Source organism: Myotis yumanensis, unplaced genomic scaffold (genome assembly GCF_028538775.1).
Source record: "Myotis yumanensis isolate MYYU_CA2020_CCGP unplaced genomic scaffold, mMyoYum1.0.hap1 SCAF_1, whole genome shotgun sequence".
NCBI classification, from domain to species: Eukaryota; Metazoa; Chordata; class Mammalia; order Chiroptera; family Vespertilionidae; genus Myotis; species Myotis yumanensis.
The window spans coordinates 109659528-109685386 of record NW_027223752.1 but is presented as its reverse complement, the minus strand read 5'-3'; the positions used below and the strand labels follow the sequence as shown (position 1 = coordinate 109685386).

At 41.5% G+C, this 25859-nt stretch overlaps 1 protein-coding gene across 3 annotated transcripts in view; it reads left to right on the top strand.

Moving 5' to 3' along the window:
* CUL2 (cullin 2) overlaps positions 1 to 25859 on the top strand; it is a 163543-nt gene that overhangs the window by 128406 nt on the left and 9278 nt on the right. For all 3 annotated transcript variants that reach the window (XM_070429466.1, XM_070429457.1, XM_070429476.1), the window contains exon 17: positions 787 to 853. In XM_070429466.1, the coding sequence (XP_070285567.1) occupies positions 787 to 853 (67 nt within the window). The remainder of the gene's footprint in view (positions 1 to 786; positions 854 to 25859) is intronic.

Here is a 25859-nt window from a genome sequence, read left to right as displayed (position 1 = left end):
GATGGCAGATTCATTCCCTGGTCAGATGAATGCATAAATAAGTGGAACTACAAATTGATGTTTTTCTCTCTCTTTCCCTCATTCTCCCTCTCCCTTCCTCTCTAAAGAATATAAAATAATAATAAGTAAATAAAAGATATGATCTGTGTTTTTTGGACTGGTGTCCTACTATTGCACATTCAGTCCAACAAATGAATTTTTTAAAAGTTACAATAATAGAATATTAAAGTTAATTTTTTGTAATAATATGAACAAGAGAAAATACAAAGACAAGTACTCTGAAGTTTTGCTTGTATTAGTGTTCAACTGGATGTGGAAGTTAAATATTGGATGTCACTTTATAGGTAACCTCTCCTTCAGCAAAGGTATATACATTGACAAATAGATGAGAAATAAAAGTATGACTTGTATTTTCATATTGAAATTTATGATAGTGTTTTTGGTTTGTAATTAATATTTATAAAGTCTGAATTGATAACTTTAAAAAATGATATTGAATCACTATGTTATTTCTGATTTTATAGAAAAAGTCAAATTTGCAGGGCTGCATTTTAGTATAAAGTATCTTGGACAAGTTTGTAAGTGAAAAGAGCTGGAGTAATTTTCATATGTTGTTTAGAGACTTGCACAGATGTGTTTTCTCATGTGTAAAACAAGTAGATATACCTGACGGGGTATAATGTCTTTTTATAACACGAACTTTTTAAAAACTTTTTTTAATGTAGTAATAGCCAGGTAAGTTGTTACAGTAGCGGAAAATAATTTGACTTTTTTAATTTTTTACAGTTTGAATTATTTTACAGCCAGCATTTCAGTGGAAGGAAACTTACATGGTTACATTACCTCTGCACAGGTAAAATGAACTTAATTTTATCTAATTTAATGAAATTTATCTGCTCTGATTATGCTAATAATTTAGAAAGAGATTTTCTATAGCCTAATTGTAGATTGCTGTTTTTTCCTCCTAATGATGGTTTTTAACCTTTTCTCCTCTACCTTCCTTTCTGGTTACCATTAAAGCAACTAATAATGAAATTCAAGTGCAGCACTTTTTTTTAAAATTGATTTCAGAGAGGAAGAGAGAGGGAGAGATAGAAACATTAATGATGAAAGCGAATCATTGATCGGCTGCCTCCTGCACACCCCACATTGGAGATTGAGCCCATAACCTGGGCATGTGCCCTGACTGTGAATGGAACTCCAACCTCCTGGTTCATAGGACAACGTTCAACACCAAGCCATACCAACCGGGCTGGTGCAGCACTTTTTAATAGTATTTTATAGTTATGCTACTTATAATAATACTGTTTATTTTTTAAATTTCTGAATTTTATTATGGTTTACTACATTTCTGTAATGAACCACTTTTTATAGACATTAACACTACGGTGTCGGGTGAATTTCCCGCCAAAATATAAGATGGCGCGGGCAATTATTTAGGTTTCCCGCGCAAAATCAGGGATTTTTATGATACCTATTACCCCAATGGGTATGAAACGGTTCGCATACGCAGGTAGGTATCTTTGTGAACGGCAAACAAACAAATATTTGGTAATACGCAGTTACAATCGGCCCGAGTTTACACGTTTCCCGCACTCCACCGCAAATCTATATGAACCGAGTTAAGACGGCTCCCGCGGAGTACGCGCAATTCACGCGAGCCGACTTAACTCGTTTCCCGCACTCCAAGTGTTAACATTTTATTTAGAAACCCAGACTTGATGAACCAGATACTTCAGAAAAACCTATTCTCCCTAAATATGCCAGACACAAACACACATTATATTAACCATTATATTAAATATCATATTAATTTTTATAGCATCATAAGGAAATGCAACCATTTGATTTTTATTTGTGGTACTATTAGTGAATTTCAATAGTAAATGCTTTTTCCAGAAAGTCCAGGTTACTTTCCAGTAGTTTCCAGTTTTAGAAAAGTTTAATCAGAATCTAATCATTTCCTTTGCTGCTTTCTGGAACATTGGGGGCAGGGGGATCACTGTTCATTTTTTATTCTTGTTATTTATTAACAGTTATAATTAATGATTTATTATTTTAAGTAAGGGTAATATCTGAATGATTGTACACTGTGTGCAATTGCTCTAAGTTACCTGAAGATGTTAGCCTAAGCAAACACTGACATTTTCTCTACTTATGCTTTGAAAAATGCAGTATATCAGCTTTTCCTTTGTATAAGAAGGAAAGGGTGTATATGTTAATATGTCTTAGAAATGGTACAAGAAAAAAAAGAAGACACTGTACAAGAAAGTATCTCTTAGAAATGGTAGAAGAAAATCTGACCAGTCACCATAACCTTTATTAGGAAAGTCTTTCTGTTCATTCACCTAAGAATAATTACATGTAAGTAATTTCTCTTAAGTGCCATTTATTTGACTAATTGACATTTAATATATGATATCTTTTTATGTTAGTAATAGTAGGTTATAATAATTAATACATGGTAATACATATTTATCAAGTTTATCTTTATGAAACAACTAGGGCATTTTAATTTTTCAGTAGTTTGTGAAATAGAGATACTTATTGATATTTTAAATAAGTGGTAACTTAGTCATTAGCCTTTAATTTTACATCTGTTGTGAATATTTTCTATTCTCATTTAGTAACTATAATTGGTTTTAAGGGGAAAATGGTGTTTTAGATAATTAAAAAAGCAAATATATCTTAATGTATTTAAATTTAATTTATTTTTAATTCTCCTTCATATCTATCTTGGGGAATTTAAACTCTTGATTATTCTCATTACCTTAGCAATATCAAACTGTCTCCTAAAGTAATTTTAATGAGAGGTGCACTGTTTTGGTGTTAGGCAACTTGTTGTATACAAAAAGAAAGAAAAAACCATGTACATAGTTTTTTGTGTTTAGAATTTGGACTGACAACGGTTATCAAGTAATTAACTATAGTACAATGTTTTGAATGTTATAATGGAGAGACAGGCCCATGGTATTACATATCGCACAGAATGACGGTAGCAAACACCTACTGGGTAGATAAGATCTAAACTTGGTTTTCAACAATGAATATGACTTAGCCAAAATTGAGGCATAGAGGAGTATTGAGTGTATTACCAACAGAGGTAAAAATTTTTAAAAATTAAGCAATCTATTGCCCTGGCCGGATAGCTCAGTTGGTTGGAGCATTGTTCTGATAGACCAAGGTTGCGGGTTTGATCCCTGGTCAGGGCACATTCAGGAATCAACCAATGAGTGCTTGGATAGGTGGAACAACAAATCAGTGTCTCTCCCTTCTTCTCTCTCTCTAATACCAATAATTTTTAAAAAATCAATTTACAACAGTGATTTTCAATCTTGTTTATCTTATGGCACACATAAGTTAATTTAAAATTCTGCAGTACACCAAAAATACATTTTTAGCCAGTCAGGCAAAAAAAAAAAAAATAGGTGTAATTTTGATTCATTCACTCTGGATGGCTATTGTGTTGGCTATTGTCATTATTTTTCATTTGACAATCTAAGGGAAAAGAGGTTCATGCCCATGACTAAAAAATCAGCTATTTCATGTTTTAAAAATATGCACATAGTGACATCAGAGGAATGGCAGTGTGAGACAGATCCTTATCCTCTCCCCCTGAAATTTCAACAAGTTAACCAATTATAACTCAACAAAGTAATCCCTGCTCAACACAGCCGCATGCCTGAGAGACCTATGCATTGAAATATCTAAAGGAGGACAACCAGGAATAAATGAAGGGATGAGAAGGAAAGTGCAGATGCAGCTCTGCAGCTGGGAACTGGCAACTGGGGCAGTTGGGAGAGGGGAGAAAGCCAGTGGGAGCAGGCACCTCCTTCAGCATGGAGGAACAGAGAGCTCTAGGGGAGGGGGAGAGGCACAGTCTAGCAAGGCGAGTGGTGAGAGAGCAGTGTCTGAGTCAAGATGCCTGACAAAGCACGGGGTTCTGTGCTGCAGCTTTCCACTGTCAGGCCTGGCGTGGTATTTCAGACAAAGAAATGGAACCACAGAGCCCTTTGGCTGCTAGGACTCCCAAAACTCACCACCCATTGTCATTAGAGTTGGGTTCCTGAGCATATCTGTAAATCAAGAGCTGTTGCAGTAGGTCCTTGGGTTACATCAGAGATCCGTTTCTATAGCGCAGCCTAACGCGATTTTCGCCGTAAGTCGGAACCCACCTGCATAAGCACCTATGTCACTCACGAGTACATACACAGCAGTAATGAAGTGAAACAGTAAAAATAATTTTAAAAAAGATAACAGTTCCTTATCTTTACTTGTAAATAAATAATAAAAAACATAAAGCACATGTACATACGCCGAAAAGACAACTTTTTTTTTTTATAAATGGGAAATGGCGACGTAACCACGAAATGATGTACGTCGTAACCCAAGGAATGTCTGTATTTCCCTTTGACTGATCCCCAAGAGCAGGGGTCCTCAAACTTTTTAAACAGGGGGCCAGTTCACTGTCCCTCAGACCGTTGGAGGGCCGGACTATAGTTTTAAAAAAAACTATGAACAAATTCCTATGCACACTGCACATATCTTATTTTGAAGTAAAAAAACAAAACGGGAACAAATACGATATTTGTATTTGCATGTGGCCTGCGGGCCGTAGTTTGAGGACCCCTGCCCAAGAGGGACCTTAGGGTGTAACCCCTCGGAGATCAAAAATTGCCATTATGGTGATGAATACCAAGAACCTACAACCAAGATTGCTTTGCCCAGCAAAGCTATCATTCAGAATTGAAGGTCAGATAAAGAGCTTCACAGATAAGAAAAAGCTAAAGGAGTTCATCACCACCAAACCAGTATTATACGAAATGCTGAAAGGTATCCTTTAAGAAGAGGAAGAAGAAGAAAAAGGTAAAGATAAAAATTATGAACAACAAATACATATCTATCAACAAGTGAATCTAAAAATCAAGTGAATAAATAATCTGATGAACAGAATAAACTGGTGAATATAATAGAATCGGGCATAGAAAGGGAGTGGACTGACTATTTTCGGGGGGGAAAGGAGTGTGAGAGATGCGGGAAGAGACTGGACAAAAATCGTACACCTATGGATGAGGACAGTGGAGTGGGGTGGGAACCAGGTGGAGGGGAGCTATGGAGGAAAAAAGAGGAACAACTGTAATAATCTGAACAATAAAGATTTAATTTTTAAAAAATTGCCATTATGGTGGGGAGCAAAACAAACTCCATCCCCAAGGAGCGCGACTGTACTCTTATGGAAGCCAGGGAGGTTCAAGACGGAGATTACAGAGGTAAAAAAAAAATCTTGCGAATCATTGCTATCCACTGGAAAATAGTAGAAAGGCCTCTTCAGAGATAAATGCACAGACAAAGGAGGACAGCAAATAACATGTGTAAGCACAGTAATGAGGATGACCAGAATGAAAATGAAAAATCACCAGAAGGCAAGCTGGAACACATGGAAATACGTGACATAAATGACATTTCAAGATTGCATATCTGAAAATACTCAAAGAGATGTGAGAAAATACAGATAGGCAATACAATGCACTCAGAAAACGAATGTACCAAATGAGTACTTTACAGAAGAAATTGAAACTTTAAAAAAGAACAAATCAGAAATCCTAGAAATGAAATGTGAAATTAAGGATATTAAGAGTGAACTACTGGCCTGACCTGTGTGTTTCAGTGGTTGAGTATTGACCTATGAACCAGGAGGTCACAGTTCAATTCCCAGATGAGGCACATGTGCTCAGTCCTCAGTGTGGGTGGTACAGGAGGCAGCTGATTGATGATTCATATTCTCTCTCTCTCTCTCTCTCTCTCTCTCTCTCTCTCTCTCTCCTCCCTCCCTCCCTCCCTCCCTCCCTCCCTCCCTCTCCCTCTGTGTGTGTGTGTGTGTGTGTATTTAAGAGTGAACTATTGAGCATAGAAAACAGAGGCAACCAGATAAAGGAAAGAATGAGTGATGTCGAAGATAGGAATCTAGAAATGATGCAGAAGGAAGAAGAGAGAGACCTAAGTATAAAGAAAAATAATAAAAGAGCTCTAAAAGAACTATCTGACTCCATCGGAAAAAGCAATATTTGAATTATAGACATTGTGGAAGAGAAGGAGAGGGAGCATGGAATGGAGAGTCTATTCAAACAAATAGTGGATGAGAACTTCCCAAACGTATGGAAAGAATGATACACAACACCTACTTACCTCAATCCAAAGAGGCCCTCTCCAAGGCACTTGGTATTAAAGCTGTCAAAAATTAATGACAAAGAAAAAATTCTCAAAGCAGCCAGGGAAAAGAAGGAAGTGACCTACAGAGGAAAACCCATCAGAATTTCATCCGACTTCTCAGCAGAACCTCTACAAGCCAGAAGAGAGTGGAACCAAATATTCATACATCTGAAAGAGAGACATTACCAGCCATGAATACTATATCCAGCAAAATTATTCACTAAATATGAAGGAGAAATAAAAACGTTCCCAGACATACAGGAGCTGAGAGAGTTTATCACCAGAAAACCTCCATTGCAGGAAATACAAAAGGGAGTTATTCTACCAGAAACAAAGAACATAAGGTCACAACACTACGAGTAAGATCATCAAAAAACTTACAGCATAAGCAGGGATAATTTGCAACAATAAAAACATAAAAGGGGGAGGGGCTAAAGGTCTGTGTTGGCAAAAGAGGATGAACATCAGATGCACTCAAAAGAAAAAAAAAAACTATGGTATATATGCAAGTCTGTCTTTTTTGAACCTAATGGTAACCACACACAAAAATTCCCAAACCAGGACATATAGCTTACAAAAAGAGGAAACAGAGGAAAGAAGTATGGAATACCACCAAACAAAAACAACACACAGAAAACAAAGGAAAAGAACCAATGGAGGCCCAGAACTACCAGAAAACAAAAGATAAAATGGCTATAGGAAATGCTCATCCTATATAATAAAAGGCTAATATGCAAATCGACCAAATGTCAGAATGACCAGTCGCTATGATGCACACTGACCACCAGGGGGCAGATACTCTATGCAGGAGCTGGTAGTCAGTGTGCTCCCACAGGGGAAGCGCTGCTCAGCCAGAAGCTGGGCTCATGGCTGGCGAGCGCAGCGGGATGGCAGGAGCCTCTCCCACCTCCACGGCAGTGCTAAGGGTGTCCGACTGATGGTCTCTACATCCCCCGAGGGCTCCTGGACTGCGAGAGGGTGCAGGCCGGGCTGAGGGACGCCCCGCCCCCCCCTCCCCCCGAGTGCACGAATTTCGTGCACTGGGCTACTAGTACATCAATAATTTCCTAAATGTAAATGGTCGAGTTCACCAATAAAGAGGCAGTGAATAGCAGAGTGGATCAAAGAAACCAAACCCAACCATATGCTGTCTACATGAGACATATCTAAGCTGCAAAGAAAAAAAGTAGATTCAAAGTAAAAGGGTGGAAAATAATTCTCCAAACAAACACAGAATAGTAGGTGAAGCCATACTTTTATCTGACAAAATATATTTAAAGATAACACGAGACAAAGGTGGACACTTTATAATGATAAAGGGGACACTACCAAGAAAACATAACACTTCTTAATATATATGCACCCAAAATATATAAAACTACTACTCACAGAAGGGAAAAACAGATCCAAACAGTCATAGTTGGGGACCTTAATAATCAATTTACAGCTGTAGTCAGATCAACCAAACAGAAAATCAATAAAGGAATATCGGCCTTAAATGAAACACTAGACCAAATGAACATAATTTACATTTGCAGAACCTTTCATCTCAGAACATCCAAGTTATAAATTCTTCTACAGTGCTAATGGAACATTTCAAGGATAGACCATATGTTGGGTCACAAAACTAGCATCAACAAATTTAAGAAGATTGAAATTATACCAAGCATATTCTCCAACTACGATGCCTTGACATTTGCAACCAACTGCAAAAAAGAAGTAGAGAAATCCATAAATACATGGAGAGTAAACAAAATACTACTAAAAAAATGACTGGGTCGCCCTAACCAGTTTGGCTCAGTGGATAGAGCGTCAGCCTGCAGACTGAAGGGTCCCAGATTCGATTCCGGTCAAGGGCATGTACCTTGATTGTGGGCACATCCCCAGTAGGGGTTGTGCAGGAGGCAGCTGATCAATGTTTCTCTCTCATCGATGTTTCTAACTCTCTATCCCTCTCCCTTCCTCTGTAAAAAAATCAATAAAATATGTATTAAAAAAATGACTGGGTCAAAATAGAAATAATAGATGAAATCAAGCCTGGCCAGTGTGGTTCAGTGGTTGAGCGTCAACCTATGAACCAGGAGTTCACAGTTCAATTCCTGGTCAGGGCACATGCCTGGGTTGCAGGCTCAATCCCCAGTGTGGGGTGTGCAGTAGGCATGCAGTCGATAATTCTCTCTCATCATTGATGTTTCTCTCTCTTCCTCTCTCCCTCCTTCCTTTCTTCCTCCTCCTCCTTCTCTTTCTCTCTCTGTCTCTCCCTTTCTCTCTGAAATCAATAAAAAATAAAATATATTTTAAAAAAATTTTTAAAGAAGAGATCTAAAGATATCTATATGAGAATGACAGTAGAACACATCAACACTTCTGGGATACAGCGAAAGCAGTAATAAGAGGGAAGTTTATATCATTACAGGCCTATCTCAAGAAATGAGAGAAGTCCTGAGTAAATAACCTAACAGTACATCTTAAAGAACTAGAAAAAGAACAAAAGCAACCCAAACTCAGCAGAAGAAATGAAATAAAAATTAGAGCAGAACTAAATGAAATAGAGAACAAAAACAGTATACAAAAAAAATTAATAAAGTGCTGGTTCTTTGAAAAGATTAATAAAATTGACAAGGGAGAAACCAAGATGGCGGCATAGGTAAACACCGGAGATTGCTGCCTCCCACAACCACTTCAAAAATACAACTAAAAGATGGAATGGACATCACCCAGAACCACAGGAAGGCTGGCTGAGTGGAAATTCCACAACTAGAAGGAAAGAGAAAAGCATACCGAGACTCAGAGGAGGCACAGTGCGGAAGTGAAATACTAAGGTGCAGAGGTGCGCGTGGAGCAGGCTGGTGGCTGAGGGCGAGGTTGTCTGTTTCAATCTGGAGGGAGTCTCAGGCTCTGAGCCCCAGTTCTGGGCGAGTCTCTAGGGACGCAGACTCAAACGGGAGAAGCGGGACTGTCTGGCATCGGTCGGATCTCGAGGGCAGCTTTCTCTCTGAGGTTTGCAGCGGTTGCTGGGACACTGAGAGGCAGAGCCTCTGGGGACGGGACTGAGAGCAGCCATAACTGCTTGCTCCGCCCGCTCTGTTGATCCCCTGGGACCTGCCCCGCCCAAGCCCTGCACAGAGGCATTTGCGGAATAGCCTCAGGCAAAGGCTAGATTAGCACCTCCCTAGAGGACAGAAGTTCTCCCACTGCAGACACAGCTGATTCTCACAGCCAGTTGGCCTGGAAGTCAAATCCCTCCCAGTGATACCTACAATAATCAAGGCTTAGCTACAACAAGACTGCGCACAAAGACCACAAGGGGGTGCACCAAGAGCGTCTACCTCAGGTAATTGGGACACTTAGCACAGAAAGCCACTCTATCGACACAGTGAATCATAAAAAAGTGCCAAGACAAAGAAACAGGACACAAATGACAGAACTGGAGGAAAGCAGGCTGCTGGATATAGAATTCAAAACCACACTTTTGAGGTCTTTCAAGAGTCTTCTAGAGTCTGCCGATAAACTTAATGAGATGTACAAGAAATCTAATGAGACCCTCGATGTTGTGATAAAGGACCAACTAGAAATTAAGCATACACTGACTGAAATAAAGAATATTATACAGACTCCCAACAGCAGACCAGAGGAGCGCAAGAATCAAGTCAAAGATTTGAAATGCGAAGAAGCAAAAAACACCCAACCGGAAAAACAAAATGAAAAAAGAATCCGAAAATACAAAGATAGTGTAAGGAGCCTCTGGGACAGCTTCAAGCGTACCAACATCCGAATTATAGGGGTGCCAGGAGATGAGAGAGAACAAGATATTGAAAACCTATTTGAAGAAATAATGGCAGAAAACTTCCCCTACCTGATGAAAGAAATAGACTTACAAGTCCAGGAAGCGCAGAGAACCCCAAACAAAAGGAATCCAAAGAGGACCACACCAAGACCCATCATAATTAAAATGCCAAGAGCAAAAGACAAAGAGAGAATCTTAAAAGCAGCAAGAGAAAGAAAGTCAGTTACCTACAAGGGAGTACCCATAGGACTGTCAGCTGATTTCTCAACAGAAACTTTGCAGGCCAGAAGGGAATGGCAAGAAATATTCCAAGGGATGAATAGCAAGAACTTACAACCAAGATTACTCTGCCCAGCAAAGCTATCATTCAGAATTGAAGGTCAGATAAAGAGCTTCACAGATAAGGAAAAGCTAAAGGAGTTCATCACCACTAAACCAGTATTATACGAAATGCTGAAAGGTATCCTTTAAGAAGAGGAAGAAGAAGAAAAAGGTAAAGATACAAATTATGAACAACAAATACGCATCTATCAACAAGTGAATCTAAGAGTCAAGTGAATAAATAATCTGATGAACAGAATGAACTGGTGATTGTAATAGAATCAGGGACATAGAAAGGGAATGGACTGACTGTTCTTGCGGGGGAAAGGGGTGTGGGAGATGCGGGAAGAGACTGGACAAAAATCATGCACCTATGGATGAGGACAGTGGGTGGGGAGTGAGGGCAGAGGGTGGGGTGGGAACTGGGAAGAGGGGAGTTATGGGGGGGGGGGAAAAAGAGGAACAAATGTAATAATCTGAACAATAAAGATTTAATTAAAAAATAAAAATAAAAAAATAAAATAAAATTGACAAACCTCTGACTAGACTCATTAAGGAAAAAAGGGAAAAGTCCCATATAAACAAAATCAGAAATGAGACAGGAGAGGTCACCATAATCTTCATAGATATACAAAGGTTTATACTAAACTATTATGAAAGACTATATGGCTCCAAATTCCTTAATCTAGAAGAAATGGATAAGTTCCTAAGAAATATATAACCATCCTAGACTAAATCATGAAGAATTGGAACACTAAATAGATCAATGTGAGGAAATTGAAAGAACCATCAAAAACCTCCCCAAAAATAAAACTCTAGAACCAAATGGCTTCACCAGTGAATTCTACCAGTCAAAGATTTAAAATCTGTCCTTCACAAATTCTTCCAAAAAATTGAACAAAAAGCAATACTTATTTTTAAAAATTTATTTTATTTTAATTTTTTAATCTTTATTCAGATTACTACAGATGCCCCTCTTCCCCCCCCCCCCCCCCATAGCACCCTCCCACCCGGCTCCCACCCCACCCCAGGCCCTCACCACTCCACTGTCCTTGTCCATAGGTACTGCTTACAGGCATATAAGATCTTTATTCAATCTCTTCTCGCACCTCCCACACTCCCTTTCCCTCGAGAATTGTCAATCCGCTCCATTTCCATGTCCCTGATTCTATTACATTCACAAGTTTATTCTGTTGACCAGATATTTTATTCATTTGATTTTTAGATTTACTTTTTGATAGATATGTATGTGTTCTCACTTTGTTGCTCATAATTTTTTATCTTTACCTTTTTCTTCTTACTCCTCTTCTTAAAGAATACCCTTCAGCATCCTATCTATAATAGCCAAACATGGTAATTGACCATACCTTCGCTACGCCTCCCATTGGCTAATCAGCAAGATATGCAAATTAACCACCAACAAAGATGGCGGTTAATTTGCACAGTGCAGGCAGGGTGGGACAGCGTGAGCCACCATCCAGGCCCCCATGCGCAACGCCAGAAGCTGCTGGCCTGCTGCCCGGGACCCAATCCGGTCCCCGGCCACAGGCAGGCCGGCCCCGCAAGCCCCAGGAGCCGCCTGCCTGCCGCCCGGACCGGATCGGTGCCGGCCGCTGGCGGGCCCCAGAAGCCCCAGAAGCCTCCAGATATGGCAGTAGCTCTATCAGTAAGCACTCTGAAAGTCAGTGGCATAAATGCACCAATTAAAAGACAGATTATGAGGCTGAATCAAAAACAATACCCACTTTAAATATAAAATATAAAGACACATATAGATTAAAAGTAAATGAATTAAGCTGCAACCTGTTTTGCTCAGTGGATAGAGCATTAGCCCTTGGACTGAAGGGTCCCAGGTTAGATTCCAGTCAAGGGCATGTACATCAGTTGCTGGCTTGATCCCTAGTCCCTATCAGAGCATGTGCAGGAGTCAACCAATCAATGTGTCTCTCCCTTTCCCTTCACTCTCTCTAAAATTCAATGGAAAAATATCCTTGGGTGAAGATTAACAAAAACAAAGTAAATGGATTAAGTAATATTAAAGAGATTATAAGAAAAATATATTCCAGATTTTGTTAGTTGTATAATGGTTATGTTTAAATTATTAACACCTAAGAAATTGGGTGAAGGGTACATATAATATGCTGTAGTATTTTATAGTTTTTTTTACATGTATGAGATTATTTCAAATTAAAATATTAAAAAATTAAAAATTAATAAAATATTAATTGAAATGTATCTGCATTACATGAAAAATCTCCTAATTGCTTCTAGCATAATTTATTAAATTGTGCTAAAATTTACAAGGGTTCAATTAAAAAATATCTTAATTCTAAATATCTTAATTCTATATTTTCTATAATAGAAAATATATAATAGTGCAGTTATAAGCACTTATCTGAAAATAAAAATTTAAAGAAGTGAATTTAAAGAAGGGATTAGCCAAAGAAAATATATGCACAACCCATGGACACAGACAACAGTATGGTGATGGCCAGAGAGAAGTGGGGGGCAAGAGCTGGGTAGAGGGGGCAAAAGGGGGGAAATAGGGACATCCTATATAACAATAATAAAAGGCTAATATGCAAACTGAATGAACGGCAGAATGGCCGGTTGCTATGATGCGCACTGGCCACCAGGGGGCAGACGCCCAATGCAGGATCTGCCCCCTGGTGGTCAGTGCACTTCCATATGGAGAGTGCCACTCAGAAGCTGGCTCATGGCTGGTCAGCGCAGAGGTGGTTACAGGAGCCTCTCCCACCTCACCTCCGTGGCAGCACAAAGAATGTCCAGCTAACGGTTTCGGCCTGATCCCTTGGGGGCCTATGCCTTTAGTCGGACATCCCCCGAGGGCTCCCTGGCTGCCAGAAGGATGTCTGACTGCAAGCTTAGGCCTGATCCCCCAGGGAGTGGGCCTAAGTCAACAGGTGGACATCCCCCAAGGGGTCCTGGACTGCAAATGGACGCAGGCTGGGCTGAGGGACCCCCCCCCCCCCAGTGCACAAATTTTTGTGCACCGGGCCTCTAGTTTCATATAATACTGGTTTGGTTGTGATGAACTCCTTTAGCTTTTTCTTGTCTGTGAAGCTCTTTTTTTTTTTTTTTTTAATTAAATCTTTATTGTTCAGATTACATTTGTTCCTCTTTTTTTTCCTCCCCATAACTCCCCTCCTCCCAGTTCCCGCCCCACCTTCCGCCCACACTCCCCACCCACTGTCCTCATCCATAGGTGCACGATTTTTGTCCAGTCTCTTCCCGAATCTCCCATTCCCCTTTCCCCCGCAAGAATAGTCTGTCCATTCCCTTTCTATGTCCCTGATTCATTATAATCACCAGTTCATTCTGTACATCAGATTATTTATTCACTTGATTCTTAGATTCACTTGTTGATAGATGCATGTTTGTTGTTCACTATTTGTATCTTTACCTTTTTCTTCTTCCTCTTCTTAAAGGATACCTTTCAGCATTTCGTATAATACTGGTTTAGTGGTGATGAACTCCTTTAGCTTTTCCTTATCTGTGAAGCTCTTTATCTGACCTTCAATTCTGAATGATAGCTTTGCTGGATAAAGTAATCTTGGTGGTAGGTTCTTGGTATTCAGCACTTTGAATATTTCTTGCCATTCCCTTCTGGCCTGCAAAGTTTCTGTTGAGAAATCAGCTGACAGTCCTATGGGTATTCCCTTGTAGGTAATTGAGTCTCTTTCTCTTGCTGCTTTTAAGATTCTCTCTTTGTCTTTTGCCCTTGGCATTTTAATTATGATGTGTCTTGGTGTGGTCCTCTTTGGATTCCTTTTGTTTGGGGTTCTCTGCGCTTCTTGGACCTGTAAGTCCATTTCTTTCACCAAGTGGGGAAGTTTTCTGCCATTATTTCTTCAAATAGGTTTTCAATATCTTGCTATCTCTCATCTTCTGGCACCCCAATAATTCTGATATTAGTGCGCTTGAAGTTGTCCCAGAGGCTCCTTACACTATCTTTGTATTTTCGGATTCTTTTTTCATTTTGCTTTTCCGGTTGGGTGTTTTTTGCTTCTTCGCATTTCAAACCTTTGACTTAATTCTTGGGATCCTCTAGTTCAGCAGATCTCAACCTGTGGGTCACGGCCCCTTTGGCGGTCGAACAACCCTTTCACAGGGGTTGCCTAAGACCATCCTCCATATCAGATATTTACATTACAATTCAAACAGTAGCAACATTGCAGTTATGAAGTAGCAATGAAAATAATTTTATGGTTTGGTCACAACATGAGGAACTGTATTTGAAGGGCCAGAAGGTTGAGAACCACTGCGTCTAGTCTGTTGTTGGATCTCTGTATATTATTCTATATTTCAGTCGGTGTATGCTTAATTTCTGACTGGTCCTTTTCCTTTTTTTTTTTTTTTTTTTTTGTTTGGCATTCTCACTAAGATCCTTGAAGATCTCATTAAGTTCCTCGGAGGTTTCTAGAAGATTTTTGAATAACCTTATAACTGTGGTTTTGAACTCTATATCCAGTAGTTTGTTTTCCTCCATTTCTTTCATTTGTGACTTTTTTCTTTGTCTCCGCATTTTGGCTGCTTCCCTTTGTTTGTTTCTGTGTATTGGGTAGCTGCTAAGTCTCCTTGAGTTGATAGAGTGACCTTGTGTGGTAGGTGTCCTATAGGGCTCAGTGGTTCAGCCTCCCCAATCACCTGAGGTGGACGCTCTTGGTGCATCCCTTTGCACAGTCTTGTTGTAGTTGAGCCTTGATTGCCGTTGGTATCACTGGGAGGAATAGACCTCCAGGCCAATTGGCTGTGAGGACCAGCTGTGTCTACAGTGGAAGAGCTGCTGTGTAGGAGATACCCTTATGGGGCGGGACTTGCTTCAGTGGGGCTTTGGTGCTCAGTGAGTCTCCCCTTGAGTGTGTCACTTGTGGATGGGAAGAGTTATAATCTGGTATGGTCTCACATTGACCACTGGGTACACTGTCTCTTGGATCTCCAAGGAGGTGCAAAGTCAGCCACTGGCTGGGGCCACCCAGCAGGAGCTACAGAGAGATCTGCAGATTCCTCCTCTTTGTATCAGGTTTGGAAGTGCCCAGACGAGGCCCAGCTGTGAAGCAAGGCAGGCTGCGGCTGGGGCTGGCCTTGGGCCTTGTTTTGATAGCTTTGGGGCTCCCTGACCCAGCTTCAGCTTGTTTGACAGGTTTTAGGCTGAGAAAGGACAGGCCATTCATATGCAAAAGCTGCTGCGCACAGCTTGAGGTGGGGTTGTAAAATCAGGTAGGGCAGGGTCTCAGGGAATCTCCAGGGTGGAGCAAACAGCAATGGCTGCCAATCAGCCCTGCACTGGGAAGGTCCCAGCACAGGAACAATGACCATTGCGAGCACCTCCACCTGGAAGAAAGCTGCTCCTGCATTCCTGCCCCAATGCCAGACAATCCAGTTTCTCCTCGTATGTGCCTGGGTCACCCAGAGTCTCACCTGGCACTGGAGCTCAGAGCAAGCGGGAGCTTGTATCTCCCTCCCGATTAACACGTTAAACGCCAAGCCTCTTTTGTCTTCCTTTCCGTTTAGCCCGTGGTATCTGATTTCACCGATATGCTGGCAGTACCAGTGACTGACCGGTCTGGATGGAAAGTATAGTGTCAGTCACCGATCACTGACATGGTGCTTAACGTGTTAAAAAAGTGGCACGCCCGGGTGCCAGGCCGTTCTGCACCTCTGCACCTCCTACCAGTCTCAATGCGCTTTCTTCTTTACTTCTCTAGTTATAGTACTTTGACTCATCCAGCTTTCCCATGGTTCTGCATGATACTTGTTATGTATTTTAGTTGTAATTTTGATGTGGTTGTGGGAGGCAGCAAGTACAGGTGTTTACCTATGCTGCCATCTTGATTCTCTCTCCGAGGCAATACGTCTTAACACATTCTATGAGGCCAGAATAACCCTGATACCAAAACGTGGCAAAGATAACACAAAGAAAGAAAACTGCAGACCAAAATTTCTGATGAATACAGATGCAAAAATCCTAAACAAAATACTAGCAAATCAAATACAACTATACATCCAAAAAATAATATATCACGGTCAAGTGAGGTTCATTCCAGGGGAAACTACAAAGCATTATTAAAAGACACTAAAAATACACAACAAAATGGAAAAATATCCCATGTTCATGGATTGCAAGAATCAACATAATTAAAATGGCTGTGTCACCCAAAGCAATATACAGATTTAATGCAATCCCCATCAAAATCCCAATGTCATTTTTTAATGAGAAGACAGGAAGTCATCATTTGTTTGGATCCACAGAGGCAATCCTGAGAAAAAATAATGAAGCGGAGGTATCATGCTACCTGACTTCAAAGTATACTTTGAGCTATAATAATCAAAACAGCATGGTATTGGTAGAGAAAGATACACACAGATTAGTGATATTGAATTGAGAGCCCAAGTATGAAACTACATGTAGATGGACAGATAATTTTCAACAAACTATAATGAGATACCACCTCATTAGAGTGGCCATTAACAACAATACAAGCAATAACAAGTGTGGAGAGGTTGTGGAAAAAAGGGAACCCTCATCCACTGCTGGTGGGAATGTAGACTGGTACAACTATGGAGAGCAGTCTGGTGATTCCAAGAAAAAATTAAGAATAGAGCTACCATATGACCCAGCAATCCCTCTCCTGGGCATATACCTGAAAACCTCAAAATCATGCATTCACAAAGATATATGCGCCCCTATGTTTACTGCAGAATTATTCACAGTGGCCAAGACATGGAAACAACCAAAGTGTCTTGTGATAGAGGACTATTTAAATAAGGTGGGGTACAAATACACAATGTAATACGATTCAGCCATAAGAAAGGATGAAATAGCAACAGTTGAAACAATATGGATGGACCTTGAGCACATTATACTAAGTGAAATAAGTCTGTCAGAAATAGCTAACAACTATATGATTTCACTCATTTGTGGGATATAAAACTAAACTGTGAACACAAACAGCAGTGTGGTGGTTGCAAGACAGAAGTGGGTGAGGGAGAAGGGGTCTTAATATATGGTGACAGGAGAAGATTTGACTTTGCGTAGTGAGCCAATGATGCAGTATACATGTCTTGTAATATAGGAACTCAAACCTGAAATCTATGTTTATGTTGACCGATGTCACCCTAATAAATTTAATTAGAAAAATAATTTTTGCCACTCAGCAGTGTGCCTGTTGCAGCACACCTATTGAAAATTTCTGATCTACAATAGCAGACGTGATAGTTAATGAGAGAAAGATGAAAATTCCATTGGATTTATTACTAGGACATTGAATAGAATTATTCTGACAAACAACTTGATGAAGGGATACAAATACAGGACCTTGAAACTGTTACACTGTATGGATATAAGAATCATTTGTGGCAGAGCAAGAAGTTGCTGGAATCTCAGGTCAGTTGCTAAGATTTAAGTTGAAAACAGGGAGATAACATTTCATTGGGAAATACATAGACACTTTGATGTCTGTTATCCTATATAATAAAGATGTAATATGTAAATTGACCCTCGCGCCATCACAAGATGGCTGTGCCCACAGCGGAGGCGGGGTTCCCATAACGAGCCGTAACGAGCAATCAGCAGGGACCTGAAGCTGCATGGCGCCAGGCCAGGGTGGGGAACCTCAGGCCGCACCCCCACCCCAGCACCGAGCCAGGGGTCCTGAGGTCATGTCCTCAGCCCAGCAGGGCTTGACGGGGGATCTCAGGCCACGCCCCATGCCCTTACGCCGGGCCAGGGGACCTCAGGTCTCGCTCCCCAGCACCAGGCTGGGGGACCTGAGGCTGCACCCCCCCCATCCGGCACTGGGCCGAGGCACCTGAGGCTGTGCCCCCTGCCCGGCACTGGGCTGGGGGACCTGAGGCTGCGCACCCCCACCCAACAGGGCTTGATGAGAGTGGGGCCGGCCGGGTCTGGATCTCCCCCAATGGGGGTGGGGCCAGCCGGGTCTGGGTCTTGCACGATTTTGAGGTGCACGCGGGTGGGTGGGGACTTGACTCTGGGTCCCGCGGCGTGCCCCAGACTGACAGGAGGGAGATTTTTATATACATTTTACTAATTTTCTTTCATCTCTGACACTTCTATTATAGAGAAAGGACAAATAGCAATATTAAAATATTTCTTCTAATTAATTCCCTTTTAATGTGCATCAATTTCGTGCACCGGGCCACTAGTTCATGTAATAAAAAATCACTAATTGCATTTGGTTTTTCTGTCTTCCCTCTTTTGTTACTAAACTCAAGGTATTTGACACTTGGGATGCTCTATTCAAGAATGAGATATTTTTGTTGCAAGGTAGTTTGATTTATTTGCAGCAAGTAGTGGAGAATGGGATTCATATTCAAAGCTCTGCGTCTTGGAAGGAAGGTTCAGTCATTGCTTATGTATGCTATTTGATCAATTACATGTTAATTTCGTGTTTGCAGTTGGCTACTGTCATCCAGTTGTGTTCCCCTCAAGCTCATCCTGTTTACAGCTGGTTTACAAAATACTGTGCTACATTCTAACATTTAGTAAGGATAACATTTAGTAAGAACATTTAGAACTACCTAGACCTTGAGACCCTTGTCCTATTTTAACAATTTCCTTGAGATTTTTCACTCCTCATTCTTGCAGGAATAGGCATGAAGGTCATACTTGTGTAACTACTTCCTGCTGAACATGGACAAATTCTCTGGCTGCCTGACTTATGACAGTCACGGAGTCCCCTAGGTCCTGGGATTCCTAAGAACAAGAGTGCATAATAGTCATCACTTCTTTTGAAGAGCAGCTTGAAGGTCAGACAGGTTGACAAGAGTACTGTGGATCTGGATCCTTGTTCTCACTGGGTGATAGAGCTTGCTTCAGTCCAGAGTGATCTATCCAGCAAAAATGAGTTGTTAGTAACACAAAATGAGGACCTGTCCATATTGGGTTCAGTTGATCTTGCAGGAATCTTGATTTCCATGTTTTTAGCACGTTAAGCGCCATGTCAGTCACTATACTTTCTCATTTGGACCTCGTCAGTCTCCGGCCGCCAGCATATTGGTGAAATCGGATATCGCGGAATAAATGGGAAGGAAGACAAAACAGGCTTGGCGCTTAACATGTTAAATATACCTGGTTCCCTGGATCATATAGGTGTACCTTAGTATCTGTTTGTGTGGGTAAAATCAGGTTAGCACAGTGGTTGGCAAACTGCGGCCCCTTGAGTGTGGCTCTTCCACAAAATACCACCTGCGGGTGTGCATGTACAGTGCGATTGAAACTTAGTGGCCACACTCAAGGGGCCAAAGAGCCGCATGTGGCTCGCGAGCCACAGTTTGCCGACCACTCGGTTAGCATATTTAAGTTTTAAGTTACCTGTCCTAAGTGGATTATATGTTTAACGGCCTGTTTTATAAGTGGGTCTTGGCACCCTAAAATTTTAGAGGAGCCTATTAAGGCCTACCATACATAAATTCAAAAGTAGTCAACTTAAGTATTCCTTTAGGTGCTGCTCTGGTCTGGGTTAGGACAGTCAGTAATTAAACCAGGTCTTATGGGTTTCTTGGTACATTTTGACTAGGGTCTTTTTGAGCAGTTGATTGCATTATTCTGTTTTTTTGTTTTTTTTTAAATATATTTTATTGATTTTTTACAGAGAGGAAGGGAGAGAGATAGAGAGCTAGAAACATCAATGAGAGAGAAACATCGATCAGCTGCCTCCTGCACAGCCCCCACTGGGGACGTGCCCGCAACCAAGGTACATGCCCTTGACCGGAATCAAACCTGGGACCTCTCAGTCTGCAAGCCGACGCTCTATCCACTGAGCCAAACCGGTTTCGGCAGCATTATTCTGTTTTAACTGAGGACTGTGGTCTCCATGAAGAATGTAAGCTCCACCTAAGATGGAGAGCCCAATGCTACAGCCACTGTAAAAGCCAGCCCATTGTCACTCTGAAAGATCTAGGGGAGTCCTAACATAGGTATTATTTCCTTAAGCAGACCTTTACAACTTCATTGCTCCTTTCACTTCATCATGGGAATGATCTACCCATCCATGAAAGCTGTTTACTAACACTAATAAATACTTGAATCTTCCAGGACCAAGGAACATTACTGTAATGCCCACCTTCCAGTCTTTTCCAGGTAACATTCCCCAGGCCTGGACTGCCTTAAAGTGGTACCACAGGTCTATTATATGCATTGTACACAGCTAGCCATAACACTATTAATATTCTTCTCATGCCTGTGGTCACTATTACCTGAACTAACTTCATATAGTGCTTCCTTCCCAGGGGTTCTTTTCTTTTTTTCTTTTTTTCAATTAAATCTTTATTGTTCAGATTATTACAGTTCCTCATTTTTTCCCCCATAGCTCCCCTCCACCGGTTCCCACCCCACCCTCTGCCCTTACCCACCCCGCCACTGACCTCATCCATAGGTGTACGATTTTTGTCCAGTCTCTTCCTGCACCCCCCACACCCCTTTCCCCCCAAGAATTGTCAGTCCACTCCCTTTCTATGCCCCTGATTCTATTCTATTCACCAGTTTATTCTGTTCATCAGATTTTTTATTCACTTGATTTTTAGATTCACTTGTTGATAGATATGTACTTGTTGTTCATAATTTTTATCTTTACCTTTTTCTTCTTCTTCCTCTTCTTAAAGAACACCTTTCAGCATTTCGTATAATACTGGTTTGGTGGTGATGGACTCCTTTAGCTTTTTCTTATCTGTGAAGCTCTTTCTCTGACCTTCAATTCTGAATGATAGCTTTGCTGGGTAGAGTAATCTTGGTTGTAGGTTCTTGCTATTCATCACTTGGAATATTTCTTGCCACTCCCTTCTGGCCTGCATAATTTCTGTTGAGAAATCAGCTGACAGTTGTATGGGTACTCCCTTGTAGGTAACTAACTGTTTTTCTCTTGCTGCTTTTAAGATTCTCTCTTTGTCTTTTGCTCTTGGCATTTTAATTATGATGTGTCTTGATGTGGTCCTCTTTGGATTCCTTTTGTTTGGGGTTCTCTGCGCTTCCTGGACTTGTAAGTCTATTTCTTTCACGAGGTGGGGAAGTTTTCTGCCATTATTTCTTCAAATAGGTTTTCAATATCTTGCTCTCTCTCTTCTTCTGGCACCTCTGTAATTAAGATGTTGGTTCGCTTGAAGTTGTCCCAGAGGCTCCTTATACTATCTTCATATTTTTGGATTCTTTTTTCTTTTTGCTTTTCCGGTTGGGTGTTTTTACTTCTTCGTATTTCAAATCTTTGACTTGATTCTTGCGATCCTCTAGTCTGCTGTTGGACCTCTGAATAATATTCTTTATTTCAGTCAGTGTATGCTTAATTTCTAGTTGGTCCTTTTTCATATCCTCTAGGGTCTCACTAGATTTATTGAGAGTCTCACTAAATTTATCGGCAGTTTCTAGAAAATTCTTGAGAAACCTTAAAACTGTGGTTTTGAACTCTATATCCAGTAGTTTGCTTTGCTCCATTTCTGTCATTTGTGACCTGTTTGTTTTTCTCCACATTTTGGCTGCTTCCCTGTGTTGATAGGGTGGCTTTCTGTGCGAGGTGTCCTATAGGGCCCAGTAGCTCAGCCTCCCCAATTACCTGAGGTGGACACTCTTGGTGCACCCCTTTGTGGGCTGTGTGCACAGTCTTGTTGTAGTTAAGCCTTGATTGTAGTTGGTATCACTGGGAGGAATTGACGTCCAGGCCAATTGGCTGTGAGAATCAGCTGTGTCTAAGGTGGGAGAACTTCTGTGCTGGAGACACCCTTCTGGGGCAAGACTTGCTTCAGTGGGGCTTTGGCGCTCACTGAGTCTGCCCCCTGAGTGTGTCCCTTATGGATCTGAGGAGTTGTAATCTGGATGATCCCACTCTGACCACTGGGTACACTGGCACTTGGATCTCTAAGGAGGTGCTAATTTAGCCTCTGCCTGAGGCTACCCAGCAGGAGCTACAGAGAGATCTGCAGATTCCTCTTCTTTGTTTGGGATTTGGAGGTGCCCAGATGAGGCCCAGCTGTGAAGCAATGCAAGCTGCTGTGGGGCCTTGGGCCTTCTTTTGGATGTTCTGGGTCTCTCTGACCCAGCTGCAGTTTGTTAGGTAATTTTACATTGCATAGGGCCAGGTCATTCTTATGCAAAAGCCTCTGCACACCGCTTGGGTCGGTCGGGGTCTCAGGGAATCAACAGGGCAGAGCAAACAGCTTTGGCTGATCCTCAGTCCTGCCCTAAGAGGTCCCGGGTCTCAGTGTCCGCGGTAATCACTGCAAGCTCTTCTGAGAGAAAGCCACCCTCGAGTTCCGCCCGATGCCAGACAGTCCATTGTCTCCCCGTATGAGTCTGGGTCCCCAGAGACTAGCCCGGAACTACGGTTCAGAGCGGGAGCGTGGAGTTTGGAGCAGTCAGGAGCTTGAGATCCCTCCCGATTGAAAAAGACAACCGTGTCCTCAGTTGCCCACCCTTTCCGCACGTGCCTCCATACCTCTGCACTTAGTTACGCACCTCCTCTGAGTCTCAGTGTGCTTTTCTCTTTCCTTCTAGTTGTAGAATTTCCACTCAGCCAGCCTTCCTGTGGTTCTGGATGATGTCTGTTTTGTCTTTTAGTTGTATTTTTGAAGTGGTTGTGCGAGGCAGCAATTTCAGGTGTTTACCTATGCCGCCATCTTGGTTTCTCCCCCAAGCGTTCTTTTACTACTTTCCAAGGTAGTCTTGAGGAACAAGGGATCCAGAGCCTACAGAATCCTGTCATTCCAAGAAAACATCTCAATTGCCTCTAGTTCCATGGTGGAGCTAGACTGGCTATTACTGCCTTTTACTCTCTGGCTTACTGCCTTTCACTCTGCAGTAATTTTCTTTGTCCTTGGGAATTAAGAAAATCCAGGTACTTCTAATTTAGGTATCTGGACCTTTTTCTGGCATACTTTGTGTCCTTTTTCTGCTGAATAGTGTTTCTCTCTGCAGTTTCTTTATCAAAGCTGTGGTAGTTAAAATGTCATCTACATATTGTAGTAGAATCATATTTTTAATCTTTTACAAGAGCCTAGAGGGCTGGGGAGTTTTTGAAACCTGGTGGTAAAACAGTCCAGCAATGCTGGGACTTTGATGGCTGTCAGGATCTTACCATTCAAATGCAAAAAATCTTCTGGGAGTCATGGTCCAAGAGAATGCAAAAGAAAGTATCCTTCAAATCTAGAACTGTATAGTATTTGGTAGGTCCTGAGGGATTGGCCAACAGGGTAGAGGGGTTAGGAACAGTGGTAGGGTGTATATACTTCATTCATGGCCCTTAAGCCTTATACAAATCTATATTCTCCTGGGTTCCATTTCTTAAGGGGAAGGATGGGGGTGTTACAGGGTGACTGACAAGGCTGAATGAATCCCTATTCTAGAAATACTTTTAGGATAGGGGCAATTCCTATTTTTGCCTCAGGTTTCAAGGGTTATTGTTTAACGCAGGGCCAGTGGTCTGCTGTTTGATTACTACTTTAAAAGGTAGGGCATTCTTTGCCCTTCAAATTCTCCTTGTGCCTGAATAGCTGGATTAACCTGGTCAAGAATCTCTGTGGGTATAGGTCTTTGGCCTTTTGAGACCCAATGGAGTAGGACCATGAAATCTTTTCTTTTTTTTAAAAGATATATTTTATTGATTTTTTACAGAGAGGAAAGGAGAGAGATAGAGAGTTAGAAACATCGATGAGAGAGAAACATCAATCAGCTGCCTCCTGCACATCTCCTACGGGGGATGTGCCCGCAACCCAGGTACATGCCCTTGACCGGAATCGAACCTGGGACCTTTCAGTCCGCAGGCCGACGCTCTATCCACTGAGCCAAACCGGTTTTGGCGATGAAATCTTTTCTGCTATCATTTGGAATCAGGTGCTTTAACTTTATCTTGGCTAAGTGTATGGTAGCCCCCAATTTACTTAGTAGGTTCCTTCCTTAGAGGGGAACTGGACACTCACGTACATAGAGAAAAGAATGGGACCCTATTTCACATGTCAGAGTCTCAAAGAATTTCTTCGTGTCTGGGTTTCTCAACACCCCTTTAATATTACATTCCTTCTTGGAGAGGGGGCCTTCCTGGCTAGTAAGAACAAAGTAACCCAGGTATCCTCATGGGAGATTGGAATGTTATCCTTTGAGGCCTAAAGGGGAGCCCCCTGACCCCGAGTCAGTCTTCATCTGGGGTAACTGCAAAGAATTAGGAGCTTCCCTTTCTTCTCTGAGGACGATTAGGGCATTATTTCTTCCAGTGACCCTTTTGTTTGCAATATACACATTGGTTAGACTTTAGCTTTGCTGGACAACTTTGGTTGGTCCCACGGTGGGGCCTGGGGTTACTCACACAAGGTGGTCTTCTGCCTTTTGTCCCCTGATTACCCAAAGCCTAGCGGGTGACAGCCAGAAAAGCAGCTTGTTTTTTTTTTTTCATCTTTCTTTCTTCCTTTTTTTTTCCTGTCACATCTCTGTTGTTGAAAATCCTAAAGGCTGCTTCTATTAATTGGGAGGTGGGAATGGTAGATCCCACCGCTATCTTTTGTAACTTTCTATAGGTATCGGAGCACTCTGAGATATGAGGTGGGTATTCAGGATAGCTTCACTTCCTGGGTGGTGTATGATTACCTTAAGCATTTTTTAAAATTTTCTAAGAATTACCTCTTAGCTTTTGTTGGATGTTTCTAACTTAGCCCCAATTTGCATGGCAGCAACCAGTGTCCTTCATACCCTTCAGCAATAGGTTCCTGTAATACTCAAGGTGAGCCCAGTTTATTCTGTCATTGGGGTCGCACTGAAGATTAGTATTGGGAATTAACTCATCTGCTGGCTGCCAGATTTGATTATTAGACTGAGAAGTATGTTTATCAGCCTCTTCCTTGGCTTTTAACAGTACAGTCATTTTTTCCTTAATAGTGAGGAAGATGGTTAGGAGGGATTGAATATCTCCCCAAGTGGAATTATAGGTCATGAATATACCACTAATCAAGCTAATAAACCTCTCTGGATCAGCTTGAAGTCCCTTAGTATTTCCCTTACAATATACAGATCTGATGTTGAGAAAGGAACATGTACAGTGACCATTCATTCCCTCTTCCCTGTCCAGAACCTGTCTAAGGGGGCACAATTTAGCCTCTGGGTGAAAACTAGTACCTTGACAGGTAGTGGACTTAGGGATACAGGGTGGGAGTATTAATTTCATGTTCTGGAAACGTTTTCAACGGCGTTCCTAACAGATTAGGGAGAACCAAAAGAATTGGGAGGCTGATAGCAGGGAGGAACAGCAAAAGGAAGCCTAAAAGAAGCAGGCCTCCCTGAGAGGGATGCAGTGTTCCCCTAGTTTGAGGACACCTGGGGGGCAAGCAATCAAGGAGGTCTTCTCTGAGAGGCCCTCAAGAACTGGCAATATCTTGCCTGATGGCTAAGTTTTCAGTCCTTGGGTTCTTTTAAATATATTTCCCATTTTTCTTAAGAGGTATTTTCAACCTTTCAAACAACCTGGCACTGACCAGTAATAGTATAACTGACTCCCAGCTTGCCAAGAAGGCCAGTAACAGAATTCCA